The sequence below is a fragment of the Hyla sarda genome, chromosome 2, assembly GCF_029499605.1.
Source record: "Hyla sarda isolate aHylSar1 chromosome 2, aHylSar1.hap1, whole genome shotgun sequence".
NCBI lineage: Eukaryota > Metazoa > Chordata > Amphibia > Anura > Hylidae > Hyla > Hyla sarda.
Genome location: NC_079190.1, coordinates 91,322,812 through 91,338,304, shown reverse-complemented (window position 1 = coordinate 91,338,304; position 15,493 = coordinate 91,322,812). Strand labels below are relative to the sequence as shown.

General features: G+C 42.0%; 1 protein-coding gene and 1 non-coding gene across 7 annotated transcripts in view; both read left to right on the top strand.

Moving 5' to 3' along the window:
• R3HDM2 (R3H domain containing 2) overlaps positions 1 to 15,493 on the top strand; it is a 174,087-nt gene that overhangs the window by 78,871 nt on the left and 79,723 nt on the right. For all 6 annotated transcript variants that reach the window (XM_056562534.1, XM_056562531.1, XM_056562532.1 and 3 more), the window contains 2 exons: positions 12,438 to 12,628; positions 14,994 to 15,035. In XM_056562534.1, coding sequence (XP_056418509.1) covers positions 12,461 to 12,628; positions 14,994 to 15,035 — 210 coding nt within the window. In that variant the 5' untranslated portion in view covers positions 12,438 to 12,460. The remainder of the gene's footprint in view (positions 1 to 12,437; positions 12,629 to 14,993; positions 15,036 to 15,493) is intronic.
• Positions 2,180 to 2,311, top strand: LOC130359756 (small nucleolar RNA SNORA13). The gene has a single exon (XR_008890439.1). It is a non-coding gene; the product is annotated as a small nucleolar RNA SNORA13 (small nucleolar RNA).

The following is a 15,493-nucleotide window of genomic DNA, read 5'->3' as shown; positions in this document are numbered from 1 at the left end:
GAAAAAATTGAGTCACGGTAATAGAAAACTATGAGCCATACTCACCTGCCCAGATCCTCTGCACCTGCCATTCCGATGTCTGCGGTGACTGCGTCACCAGTGACTGACTGACATTGTTGTGTCACAGAATTCTGGAAGCGCGAGTGAGAGGCAGGTACCTGGATCTCTGATAGACCTTATAAGTTGTTGATCGCAGCGAGTCTTAAGGCTGCATTCACATGTCGTTTTTACACTATGGGTGTCTGAACCGGCTGGGGCAAACCGGGCTCTCCCGTACCCCAGTCGGACCAGCGCTGAACTCCATTGACTTTAATGAGCTAACCGGAGTCAAACGGTGACTCCGATTGGCTCATTTTTGACCCGTATCTGTTTTGTGACCAGACCTAAAACCGTAGTATTCTATGGTTTTAGGTCCGGTCACAAAACTGGGTACGGGTTAAAAATGAGCCAATCGGAGTCACCGTTTGACTCCGGTTGGCTCATTAAAGTCAATGTAGTTCAGCACTGGTCCGGCTGGGGTACAGGAGAGCCCGGTTTGCCCCTCCCCCAGCCGGATCCGGCAACCGTAGTGTAAAAATGAGATGTGAATGCAGACCCGCTGCAATCCCCAAGTTATTAGCTGGGGAAGCAGGTGGCATTGTGTTATGCGCTCTATTCAGAGAAATGATTGGATCTCTCAGACAGCCGGGGAGCAGAGTGCAATGCATAACCCACGATTGCAGCAGGTCTCAGGAGTAAGACCGGGTGCAATGAACAACTTTTGAACTACTGACAGTAACACTTTCAATAAAAGTTTTACAGTCTGAGAGCTGGACCTTTGTTCAGTGATTGGAGATCATCCTGGTGCCCGCAGCAGTTATCAGGTGGAGAGCGGACTTGACTGAAATTATAATGGGGTCAGATGGGTTATTACACACAAGTCGTTTTGCTGCATGTGCTGCTGTTATTCCCATGGCACATAATGGTTTTCACAACGGAGGCTCAGACACTTGCATATCTTACATATTTTTTATTGAGATAGACTGTAGCGTCATGTACTATGGTTCAGTATAATGAATGTAGGGTGATGTACTATGGTTCAGTATAATGTATGTAGAGTGATGTTGTAGGGTTCAGTATAATGTATGTAGAGTGATGTAGTAGGGTTCAGTATAATGTATGTAGAGTGATGTAGTAGGGTTCAGTATAATGTATGTAGGGTTCAGTATAATGTTTGTAAGGTCATGTAGTAGGGTTCAGTATAATGTATGTAGGGTGATGTAGTAGGGTTCAGTATAATGTTTGTAGAGTGATGTAGTAGGGTTCAGTATAATGTATGTAGAGTGATGTAGTAGGGTTCAGTATAATGTATGTAGGGTTCAGTATAATGTTTGTAAGGTCATGTAGTAGGGTTCAGTATAATGTATGTAGGGTGATGTAGTAGGGTTCAGTATAATGTTTGTAGAGTGATGTAGTAGGGTTCAGTATAATGTATGTAGAGTGATGTAGTAGGGTTCAGTATAATGTATGTAGGGTTCAGTATAATGTTTGTAAGGTCATGTAGTAGGGTTCAGTATAATGTATGTAGGGTGATGTAGTAGGGTTCAGTATAATGTTTGTAGAGTGATGTAGTAGGGTTCAGTATAATGTATGTAGGGTTCAGTATAATGTTTGTAAGGTCATGTAGTAGGGTTCAGTATAATGTATGTAGGGTGATGTAGTAGGGTTCAGTATAATGTATGTAGAGTGATGTAGTAGGGTTCAGTATAATGTATGTAGAGTGATGTAGTAGGGTTCAGTATAATGTTTGTAAGGTCATGTAGTAGGGTTCAGTATAATGTATGTAGGGTGATGTAGTAGGGTTCAGTATAATGTTTGTAGAGTGATGTAGTAGGGTTCAGTATAATGTATGTAGAGTGATGTAGTAGGGTTCAGTATAATGTATGTAGAGTGATGTAGTAGGGTTCAGTATAATGTATGTAGAGTGATGTAGTAGGGTTCAGTATAATGTATGTAGGGTTCAGTATAATGTTTGTAAGGTCATGTAGTAGGGTTCAGTATAATGTATGTAGGGTGATGTAGTAGGGTTCAGTATGATGTATGTAAGGTCATGTAGTTGGGTTCAGCATAAAGTGGAGCTTGTCTCTATGCTGTCAAAAATCATGATCAGTTTGTGATATCTGTAAAATACCTCTCCCCTTGCCTTTTGTGTTACCAGATCATTTTCTGAAGTGATGAATGTGGGGTCAAATAAGGCATACAGTAAACTCCCTGCTGCTTATGGTGCCTTGAGGTTCTTACCCCCTGGGCACTGTGTGATGTGGAAACTGTTTTACAACATATAAGGCTCTGTTCAGATCTGCATTGGGGGCTCTATTGGTTGAGACAGACGTGTACGTTCTATCACCAGCCCAGACGTAGCTTAGCTTTTTGGTGTGTGTAGGAAAGTCGAAAAAGTTTGCGCAATGGGTTAAAAAGTCCCACAATTTTGCTCAATGTGTAACCTATAATGGTGCACTGATGTGAAATTTCAGGAAACGGGTTCCTGCACTAAATGTATCAAATTCCCTGCAACAATTTAATAAATTTGTCACACTGCATCACACAAAATAAAACATGACAATTATTCACCTGCATCATGATACATTCTACCCTAGATACTTTGAGAACCATAAGGCTAGGTTCACACGTCGGAATTAGAGATGAGCGAATTTACAGTAAATTCGATTCGTCACGAACTTCTCGGCTCGGCAGTTGATGACTTATCCTGCATAAATTAGTTCAGCTTTCAGGTGCTCCCGTGGGCTGGAAAAGGTGGATACAGTCCTAGGAAAGAGTCTAATAGGACTGTATCCACCTTTTCCATCCCACGGGAGCACCTGAAAGCTGAACTAATTTATGCAGGAAAAGCCATCAACTGCCGAGCCGAGAAGTTTGTGACGAATCAAATTTACTGTAAATTCGCTCATCTCTAGTCGGAATATCCACACAGAGAATCACCGTGCAGACATTCTGGAGAGTTTGGGCATAATCTGCTGACACTGGGACCACACGGAAATGTACTGTCTCATAGACAGCTATGCATTCCGTGCAGTCTTGGCACAAAGAATGAACGTGTTCATTCTTTGTGTGGACACGGTAATTGGAATTTCCGTGCCGGAAACATTTGGCACGGAAATTCCACCGTGTGCACTGAGCGGTAGAATCCCGTTGAATTCAACAGGACTTGTCATGGGAACATGGGCTTAGGGTATCCCCACACAAAATGTCGCTGAGTTTCCTTAGTGGATCTGCGCCACCCAGAATCTGCGTTAACCTTGAGCTGATTTTGCCAAAATTAACACCTGAAATTTTAAGTATTGTTGTCTAATGGGCTGTTTCATCGGATTTCACAAAAAGAATAAAAATATACTTATATACTTTCGTAAGAATCAAATTTCACCACCTAAATGTGTGAACGGAGTAGCAGGCTCCCATGAGATCAATGTGAAGCAGCTGTAAGCGGAATGTTTGTAGTGGGTCCATTCCCAACAATGACTCTTGCAGGAGAATTTTATCCCCTAGATAAAGTATATGGGATAAGTGTATGCTTGAGGAAGGTCTGAAAGCTGGGACCTCCCCTCGATTTCCTACACGGCACCATGGCGGTCCCCAGGAAGGAAGCGTGTTGAGCCCTGCACCAAGCAGCGGCTGACACGACCCCTCTATGTATCTCTATGCGAGAGGCGGAGATACCCGGACGCTGGATGCCCCATAGAGATACATGGAGGGGGCGTGTTGACCACTGCTTTGTGTGGGGGATCAATGCGCCCCATTCCCATGGAGACAGGGTCCTGTGCAGGAGATCACGGAGGGGTCCCAGTGATCTGACCCCCCCCATGATCAGACACTTACCCCCTATCCTTTGGGAAGGGGATAAGTTGTCCTGCACGATAGTTCTCCTTTAAGTACAATGCCATATAGTAGCTGTTTCAGAACAACATGTGAAAACCATGGCTAGGGCATGCGGAGTGCCACCCTTTTCCTTCTGTAATGTCAGATGGAAGAATGAGAGAACTTCTTTATAAAACAAAGGCTAATTCTATAAGCTGTTCTGGTGGAGAGATGACATCTTATGTGTACAGATGATGGTACAGTGTGTGAGGTTTGTTCTGTGCTTCTCGCCGGCTGCACATGGTGATAGAACTGGTTGCCACGGAGCTGCCGTTGTGATTGGTTATCTGGGATTTCCAATCACGTTATATATCTTCATAGTATTATCATTTTAACCTTGCAGAGTTGCGTTTCTTGGCCGGATTTGTCTGTTCTGTATAAGATGTAACTGTAAATGTATAAAGGATGCTCAGCATTTAAGTGTGTGTATGTATATATATATATATATATATATATATATATATATATATACACACATACATATATACACACATACATATATACACATATATATATATATATATATATATATATATATATATACACACACAATACATCTGTACTTGGAGAAAATGTTCTAATGTTCCCGGCTGCACATAAACAGGATTTCTGAGGACTTTACGCAATAGAATCCTGATACTTGCTCTCTGCATTCTACCCACATTGTGAGATTCTAGAAACATTGCGTCGTCTTTATGAATGGAGCTTTTCTACAAATAGGAAACGGACTTTTCTCCTTCAGTGTGGAACATTTGGGGCATTTTATACATAACAATCATCTGTATATTTGTACATCTGTACATTGCACGCAGTGAAATACTTCATACACTATGTATCATTTATCTGTCTTGTTTATTTTTTAATGTTTACTGTTTTAATTGATGCTTAAAAAAGGTTGTACAGGGTTATAAAAACATTAGTTGCTTTCCCCCAGAAATGGCACAGGGTTTCTAAAGCAGTGTACCTTTGGCTGTTAGAAAACTACAACTCCCAGCATACCCGGACAGCAGCGTAGTTCCTCTTTAAGCCACATACGTTCTCTCTCAACCATTCTCGTTTACAGGCTTCAGACCAGTGTTTCCCAAGCAGTATGCCTCCAGCTGTTTCAAAACTACAACTCCCAGCATGTCTTTGGCTGTCTGGGTGTACTGAGAGTTGTAGTTTTCTAACAGCTGAAGGACATAAGTAGTTAAAGAGGTACTGCAGCGAAACTGCGGCAACTTATCCCCTATCCCCAGTATAGGGCAGTGGTCTCCAACCTGCGGACCTCCAGATGTTACAAAACTACAACTCCCAGCATGTCTTTTGCTGTCTGGGTATACTGAGAGTTGTAGTTTTCTAACAGCTGAAGGAGATTAAAGAGGTACTGCGGCAACTTATCACCTATTCACAGTATAGGGCAGTGGTCTCCAACCTGCGGGCCTCCAGATGTTGCAAAACTACAACTCCCAGCATGCCCGGACAGCCGTTGGCTGTCCGGGCATGCTGGGAGTTGTAGTTTTGCAACATCTGGAGGTCTGCAGGTTGGAGACCACTGGTATAGGGGATAAGTGTCTTATTGCGGTCCCCACAGACTCCTGAATGGTCCCCGGCTTTCTAAGAGGAGCCCGTGCTGGGGTTGGCACGCGCTATATTCATTTCTATAGGAGCGCTGTTGATGCCAGAGTACATCACTCGGGTCTTTTCGGTGCTCCCATAGTGAATGAACGGAGCGTGTCCTGACCCTAGCACACGCTCCCCTCAGAGAGCCAGTGCCCGTTCAGGCGATCAGACACTTTTCGTTACAGTACCCCAATAAAGTGTGAATCCCAATATTTACTGCAGTCATGAGCCATTACATTGTATAGAGTCTTGTGCTAGGTATGGTTACCTAGGAGACCAGCGCAAAGCTCCAGCAAAGAGCGCTCGTTTAACATGTTCCGAACATGTATTTAGAGCTCGATTTAAAAAATAAATAAAAAGCCCTTACTGACGCACAGGAGACAGAACATGGCTGCTCATCCACAACTTGTACTACGACCTTGTTTCTTCTTTGCAGAACTTCAAAACCTAACAGGTGTTAGTGGACCCTCTGATCAGAATGTGCAAGCCCACTTACCACGTCAAGGCCACCTGATAAGATTGATAAATCTGAGCTTATATAACAGAAATGCACCTAAATTTTGGTGCACCATTTTGGATTTATGTAATAGTTGCTCTAAACTTAGACAGGGCAGAGTAACTTTAGGTTAGAGAGTAGAAAGATGCAACAGATTTACCAAACAACATCAGCCACTATTGCTGTCTACTGTACAGGGTGGGCTATTTATATGGATACACCTTAATAAAATGGGAATGGTTGGTGATAATAAATTCCTGTTTGTGGCACATTAGTATATGTGGGGGGGGGGGAAACTTTTCAAGATGGGTGGTGACCATGGCGGCCATTTTGAAGTCGGCCATTTTGAATCCAACTTTTGTTTTTTCAATAGGAAGAGGGTCATGTGACACAGCAAACTTATTGGGAATTTCATAAGAAAAACAATGATGTGCTTGGTTTTAACATAACTTTATTCTTTCATGAGTTATTTACAAGTTTCTGACCACTTATAAAATGTGTTCAATGTGCTGCCCATTGTGTTGGATTATCAATGCAACCCTCTTCTCCCACTCTTCACACACTGATAGCAACACCGCAGGAGAAATGCTAGCACAGGCTTCCAGTATCCGTATACACTGCTATATACTACTATATACACCACAGGAGAAATGCTAGCACAGGCTTCCAGTATCCGTATACACTGCTATATACTACTATATACACCGCAGGAGAAATGCTAGCACAGGCTTCCAGTATCTGTATACACTGCTATATACTACTATATACACTGCAGGAGAAATGCTAGCACAGACTTCCAGTATCTGTATACACTGCTATATACTACTATATACACCGCAGGAGAAATGCTAGCACAGGCTTCCAGTATCCGTATACACTGCTATATACTACTATATACACCGCAGGAGAAATGCTAGCACAGGCTTCCAGTATCTGTATACACTGCTATATACTACTATATACACCGCAGGAGAAATGCTAGCACAGGCTTCCAGTATCCGTATACACTGCTATATACTACTATATACACCGCAGGAGAAATGCTAGCACAGGCTTCCAGTATCTGTGTACGCTGCTATATACTACTATATACACCGCAGGAGAAATGCTAGCACAGGCTTCCAGTATCCGTGTACACTGCTATATACTACTATATACACCGCAGGAGAAATGCTAGCACAGGCTTCCAGTATCTGTATACACTGCTATATACTACTATATACACCGCAGGAGAAATGCTAGCACAGGCTTCCAGTATCCGTATATACTACTATATACACCGCAGGAGAAATGCTAGCACAGGCTTCCAGTATCCGTATACACTGCTATATACTACTATATACACCGCAGGAGAAATGCTAGCACAGGCTTCCAGTATCCGTGTACACTGCTATATACTACTATATACACCGCAGGAGAAATGCTAGCACAGGCTTCCAGTATCCGTGTACACTGCTATATACTACTATATACACCGCAGGAGAAATGCTAGCACAGGCTTCCAGTATCTGTATACACTGCTATATACTACTATATACACCGCAGGAGAAATGCTAGCACAGGCTTCCAGTATCCGTATACACTGCTATATACTACTATATACACCGCAGGAGAAATGCTAGCACAGGCTTCCAGTATCCGTATACACTGCTATATACTACTATATACACCGCAGGAGAAATGCTAGCACAGGCTTCCAGTATCCGTATACACTGCTATATACTACTATATACACCGCAGGAGAAATGCTAGCACAGGCTTCCAGTATCCGTATACACTGCTATATACTACTATATACACCGCAGGAGAAATGCTAGCACAGGCTTCCAGTATCCGTATACACTGCTATATACTACTATATACACCGCAGGAGAAATGCTTGCACAGGCTTCCAGTATCTGTATACAATGCTATATACTACTATATACACCGCAGGAGAAATGCTAGCACAGGCTTCCAGTATCCGTATACACTGCTATATACTACTATATACACCGCAGGAGAAATGCTAGCACAGGCTTCCAGTATCCGTATACACTGCTATATACTACTATATACACCGCAGGAGAAATGCTAGCACAGGCTTCCAGTATCCGTATACACTGCTATATACTACTATATACACCGCAGGAGAAATGCTTGCACAGGCTTCCAGTATCTGTATACAATGCTATATACTACTATATACACCGCAGGAGAAATGCTAGCACAGGCTTCCAGTATCCGTATACACTGCTATATACTACTATATACACCGCAGGAGAAATGCTAGCACAGGCTTCCAGTATCCATAGTTTCAGGTGCTGCAGAATGGGCAAAACAAACATTGGAACAGGACCCTCAGTTTACGCAGAAGATTTTGCTTAGTGATGAGGAAACTTTTATGTGAATGGTGAAGTTAACAAATAAAACCACCGCTATTGGTCTGACACTAACCCACATTGGATAGATCCCTCCAAGACTGTTGGAACACAAAAATTGATGGTATGGTGTGGTATATGGGGTACAAACATAGTGGGGCCATTCTTCATCAATGGAAACCTCAAGGCCACTGGATATGCGAAATTGCTACATGATGATGTGTTTCCCTCTTTATGCACTGAAGCTGGCACGTTCCCTGAGTTTTTCCAGCAAGATGGTGACCACCACATTATGGGTGTCAGGTCCGAGCATTCCTAGATGAACAGTTTCCTGGAAAGTGGATTGGTCGTCGTGGGCCAGTTGAATGGCCCCCAAGGTCTCCCGATCTGACCCCCTTAGACTTTTATCTTTGGGGTCATCTGAAGGCAATTGTCTATGCTGTGAAGATACGAGATGTGCAGCACCTGAAACTACGGATACTGGAAGCCTGTGCTAGCATTTCTCCTGCGGTGTATATAGTAGTATATAGCAGTGTATACGGATACTGGAAGCCTGTGCTAGCATTTCTCCTGCGGTGTATATAGCAGTGTATACGGATACTGGAAGCCTGTGCTAGCATTTCTCCTGCGGTGTATATAGTAGTATATAGCAGTGTATATGGATACTGGAAGCCTGTGCTAGCATTTCTCCTGCGGTGTATATAGTAGTATATAGCAGTGTATACGGATACTGGAAGCCTGTGCTAGCATTTCTCCTGCGGTGTATATAGTAGTATATAGCAGTGTATACAATCCAACACAATGGGCAGCACATTGAACACAGAATAAAGTTATGTTCAAACCAAGCACATCATTGTTTTTCTTGTGAAATTCCCCAATAAGTTTGATGTGTCACATGACCCTCTTCCTATTGAAAAACTAAAGTTGGATTCAAAATGGCCGCCATGGTCACCCCCATCTTAAAAAGTTTCCCCCTCACATATACTAATGTGCCACAAACAGGAAGTTAATATCACCAACCATTCCCATTTTATTAAGTTGTATCCATATAAATGGCCAACCCTGTATCTGCTTCATATTTTCTGCAGCAGATTTTGCCACCTATTAAAATAAATGAGTAGCAAAATCATCTGCAAAAAATATGCACCCGAAACTGAATGTGTGTACGTTCCCTTAATAGGAAAAAGTTTATAAATTAATGGATGCTAAAAACTGAGGCTATAAAGCATAATCAATTTTCCCATTGAGTTACATTATTTATATATAAAAAAAAAAAGGCTAAGGGGGCTCTGTCAAGAAAAGACATGAGTTAAAGTGTACTGTGGTGGAAAGCATTTTTTTTTTTTTTTTTTTTTTTATATTAACTGGTGCCAGAAAGTTAGATTGGTAAATTACTTCTATTAAAAAAAAATCTTAATCCTTCCAGTATTTATCCACTGCTGTATACTACAGAGGAAGTTGTTTTCTTTTCTGTCTGACCACAGTACTCTGTGCTGACACCTCTGTCCATGTCAGGAACTGTACAGAGTAGGAGCAAATCCCCATAGCAAACCTCTCCTGCTCTGGACAGTTCCTGACATGGACAGAGGTGTCAGCAGAGAGCACTGTGGTCAGACAGAAAAGAACTACACAACTTCCTCTGCAGTACACAGCAGTTAAGTAATGGAAGAATTAATATTTTTAAATAGAAGTAATTTACAAATCTGTTTAACTTTCTGGCACCAGTTCATAGAAATAAAAATGTAAAATGTCCACCGACGTACACCCCTTCAAGCAGAAACAAAATACTACATATACCAGTCAAAGGGATCTGTCTGGACCCGGTGGTGTCACTTGTGCTCCCACCCGATCAGGGTCTGATTGGTGTGCAAAAAAAAAAAAAACTGGATGAAGCTCAGCGAGTATTCTTGTGTTTATTTTTTTTCTAAACAGCAAAATACTGACAGAAACGGAGTGAAATGTCAAACATATATGTTTGATAAGAAAAAAAAAAAAGTATACGTAAACTGATGCTTCTGTATGACATAAGCATGACTGACTTTATTTATTTAATTTTTAAAGCATCGTAATGTGTGTGGATTTTTTTTGCTATACAGATTAAACAGACTGTATCTGTATGAACCCTTATGGAGATATTCATCGAGATCAGTGTTTCCCAACCAGGGCACCCTTGGCTGTCCGGGCATGCTGGGAGTTGTAGTTTTGCAACAGCTGGAGGAACCCTGGTTGGGAAACACTGATCTCGATTTATACTTGAATACAACTTTGGCATGATTGATGTCATTGTCATCCCACCCGCACCTGAGCTGGACAATCCGCAGTAGTGTTACCTGTGCAGTGTGTATTTGGATCACTTTCCATATACCTGCCTCTCGTCCTCCTTTCTTCCTTGTCGGTTTGCTCTTGCGCGCTCTTGTCAAAGACGATCATGTCTTCCTCCTCCTCACAGCCTCCCACGCTGTCCTGGGGGACGGAGGCTGATTCATTCATACAGATAAAACGGCCTGCCTTTTACAGAAACCTTAATGAAAGAAACTAGAACAGAAGCATGCAGTGGAAAATGAGCAGATTGATGACTTTTGGGGTATGTCGGGCTATTTTGTCGGTATGATCCTTTGTCATCCGTGTGTTTTTGTTTGCATCTGGGGATAAATGCAGAGGTTTACATTATTCTGATGTTTCAGGCGGTGGAGAAATGTTATTTTCTATGGTGATGATCTGAAGAGCTGCTTTATCTCTGCTCTTATGTTTTTATTTTTTTTTCCATTGTATGGTAATGTCATTTATGGATTATTGCCATTATAAAGGTAAATTCACACAAGATGTAAATGTTGTGGATTTTACTTATGGTTTTGTGAAAGTAAGATGTAAAGGTATCACATAAGTGAATGAGGCTACACATAATTCTGTGGACATTTACTACATGGAACATCAGAGCATGTTGTGGATATTCTATTGTTTAGAATATCACCTATGTGACAGATTTTCACTAGGGATTTAACCCCTTCTAGTAGCAGGGTACAAATCCAGGGTTAACAGGCAGCAAACTCTCCCGGTAATAACATGCAGATTCTCTTGGGTTCGGCAGCAGAAGCTGCAGCAGGAATTTTCTGACCAATGTTGATTTTGCCTTATTGTGAATATATTATTGTATATTGTTGCTGTTGGGCCTTACTTCCCTGTGCAGTTCTAAGGAGCATCTTGGTTGATGAGTGCTCGGAACGCTGTGTACATTCTCTGTATACACACGCTCCCTCAGCTCATTGTCTGTATATACACTCCCTGACCATATCACAGCAATGAGGGGATGGAAAGGAGTTGCATTTTATACCTTGCTTTAAAGAGGTATTTCTATCTGGTACATTCATACTGTCTGGGACACTATTTGGCCCAGAAGTGTCTGATAGTTGGAGGGCCTGTCTCTAGAACCTCTGGATTACAACGAGGTATCACTTACCCAGCATTCCAGAGATGCCCGTTGTATAAGTCTCTGTAGCGAATTAGCAATGGAGGCTGATACAACAGGTAGGTCCAGAACCAGACCACAAATGCAAGTGGTACCTCTTTGCAATTCGGTTCACCCACGCGAGGACCCTCTGTATTGGGTTTGGTGCAGGTAAGCCAGCTGTCAGTTTCCCTTTTTAAGATCAAGAATTCTCATTCCCCCCGGCCCTCTGGCCTACTTGCCGCCAGTCAGAGGTGGCAAGGAAGCCAAAAACAGTTTTGATGACTGTTTTTCTCAATTTACTTATCTCCCATAGAGCTTAACAAGAGTTGTTAAGAGTAGCACCACAAGCTATGCTGTTTTCGTAACTCCTATAAACGGATTATAATTTTGAGTGCTGCAGAACCTCTTTGCCTGCTATAAACATATTAGCTATGCTGTTTTTGCAGTTCCTATTAACATGTTTGCTCCGTTGCACCAAGTGTTTAAGCTGTAAACTAAGATGAGAACGAAGCAATAGTTCTATGACCATTGATCGCTATTCAGCCTGGTTTTGTCTTTTTGACCCGAGCGTTAAACTTAAAAATGATTTTCACCCTGTACTTTAATGCTTCTTGTGCAGGTTAATACCTTTTGTGCTGTACTATGTTGAAGATGTCCCATGGCCACACGACCCAGGAAACTCTGGAGATCATGAAGGAGTCAGAAAAGCGCTTGGTGGAAGAATCGGTAAACAGAAGCAAGGCTGTATCAAGGTCACCCAGTAAAGAGGAACAGGAATCTGATGAACCAAACTCGCGTCAAGAACCCCAGGTTATTATACATTGTATAACTTTGTACATTTTGCTATGTTGCTCTTTGATGTGAACTTCTCTTGCACTAATAGTGTATTTTATACTTATTTATTGGATAATTATTAGCCTTTTGTCTCCATATAGGATTGTCACAATTTATTTTTTATGATTATAACTTTTCTTATTTTTTTTTATTTGGAGAATGTACACAGGCTTGTGTGCTGTGACTTTCTTTGAGCACAGAGGTGTCCTGCCCCAAAGCTCCCATTGATTTCAATGCGAGCTTCACAACAATTTCATCTTTGATTACCTACAAAGTTCTGAGCAGCTGTACCTTGTGTAAATACCAGTTTACCCCAACTGCTTACCAAATACCAGTTCACCATACACCTCCCCCCCCCCCCAAACTAAACACACACGACACCTCTATAGTCATGTACTGTGTAAATGATTGCACTGAACAGGCTTGGCACTGTGCTGGGCTATTTTTACCAACACTATGTAATGTCATGGCATAGCAAAGAGGAGTATGTATTAGAGAAGTAAGGGTAAGGATGTACCTGTGTGAGTACTGCTGTAGAATGATGGGAATAAGAAATAGCTCTGTACCATGGAGGGGATTCCTAGCTGTAGGATTACTAAAACCACCTTGTCACTACTCTGAAAGCTTAATGTAACAAAACTATGCATGTTTTAAAAAATCTTCTTAAATGACAGGTACCTTTTTAAAAGTAATCTTTTGGCTCTGTTTGCTGCTAGGAGCTCCAGACACCATTGAATAACTGGTAGGTTATAAAAGCAAATTGTACCTTTCAAGCAGATGACTGTGGTTGCCAAACTTTCTCGGCCAAGTGTCAAGGAGGCAGAGCCATGCTGTTTTCTTGCCCTCACTTCCCAACTCCTTTTTGTCTAATGTATGGGGATCTGTTTATCAATCAAAAAAGGCTAGAAGGTGAGGGTAAGTGAGACGGGCACGAGAGCTACTCTGCTCCATCTCCTCACCAAGAGATAACTAGGTGATTTTATAAGTTTGGCAATTATGATCAGCTCCTGGAAAGGTACAGTTTGGTTTCATGCCGTAACAATTATCTAACTATGCCTGAGGCTCTTGGCTACAAATCCAGCTGACGGGAGCTCGCTGCTGCACGCTTATCTCTCCGCTCTGTGTCTATTTGGACAAGATGGTCCATAGGCTTGCATATGAGACCACCTCTGTCAAGTGGCATGGAGCAGTTTTTTAATTTTTTAAATGACAATGCCCATTTAAGACAAACTCCTCAATGGTAAAAATACAGGTTCCCTGATGCTGAGCTCAAGTTTTGTTGCCCAACTTCATCTGGAGCTTCTTGTAACTACAATTGTGTCAGTATAAGAAGGATTTATTAACCTTTTATAGGAAGAGTGAAAGGAAAATTGAAAGTGCTGTATCTATTTCAATGGGATCCCTCAGTGTTGGGTTTGTGCCCACTAGTTCAGGGACTGTTCAGCCAAAAAGAAGAGGGCCAAATGGACCTTGACTGGGTCAAAGTACAATTGCAGTGTAAACCTAGACCAGTGTTTCCCAACCAGGGTGCCTCCAGCGGTTGCAAAACTACAACTTGCATGTCTTTGGCTGTCTGGGTATACTGAGAGTTGTAGTTTTATAACAGCTGAAGGAGATAAATAGTTAAAGAGGTACTGCAGCAAAACTGCGGCAGCTTATCCCCTATCCACAGTATAGGGCAGTGGTCTCCAACCTGCGGACCTACAGATGTTGAAAAACTACAACTCCCAGCATGCCCGGACAGCCAAGGGCTGTCCGGGCATGCTGGGAGTTGTAGTTTTGCAACATCTGGAGGTCCGCAGGTTGTAAACCACTGGTATAGGGGATAAGTGTCTTATTGCGGTCCCCACAGTCTCCTGAATGGGCCCCGGCTTTCTAAGAGGAGCCCGTGCTGGGGTTGGCACGCGCTATATTCATTTCTACAGCCGTTGGCTGTCCGAGCATGCTGGGAGTTGTAGTTTTGCAACCGCTGGAGGCACCCTGGTTGGGAAACGCTGACCTAGCCTAAGAGTGAATTATTTTAGTTTATTTGCTTTTTTAAATTTTTTTTTTTTTTTTTTTAACAATTTTTTCTTTTCCTTGTTTGTTTTTTGCGGTTAGGAAGTCTGAAGTGATACTAAATGCTTTTGTAAACATGTTTACATCTCAAGTATCTGTAACCTGTGGTAGAAAAATAAAATACCCCTACGCTGGTTTTGCTTGTTCATGACTAGATCATCCTTGTAGATGTACGTAAGCACAATGCATAATCTGGCCGTGCTGTTCTTTTTCTTGTTGAAATGTAATCATTTGGTTTGTTTTTCTCTCTGTCTCCCTTCGTGGTTTTATTCCAATGGAGTAGAGGCGGAATCCGAGCCACGGACATGCCAGGAAGAGAGCCAAGGTACGCTCAAGTTTAACTCCTACCATCTACATCTCAGACACTCACTGGCTGCTTGTAGTCTGTGGGGGACATGTATCATTTCCAGTGTATAATAGAAGTTTTTTACCCCCTCTGCCTGTTGTCTAAATTTGGTGCAGCTGCGTTAAATTTATCGTTCTTGTGCAGCTACTTTCTTGAATTGCGTTTAAATTTAGAATTCTCCTCAGAGCATAAATTTACACCGCAGCTCTATTTTTCTTTGTCTGCACTTATAACAGTAAGTGTGTCCTCGTTATTAGTTTTAGAATTTTTTTTCTTCATTATATAGAGTTTTAATCTCACAATAATACCACTTTTTGCACCCAATTATAACACATCAATTATACCAATGTCCTTATTCTTCATTTAACATCTGTGACACCCCTGTGCAAATCACCTCAAATGTACATGGTGCACTCTACCTTATGGGCCTTGTTGTG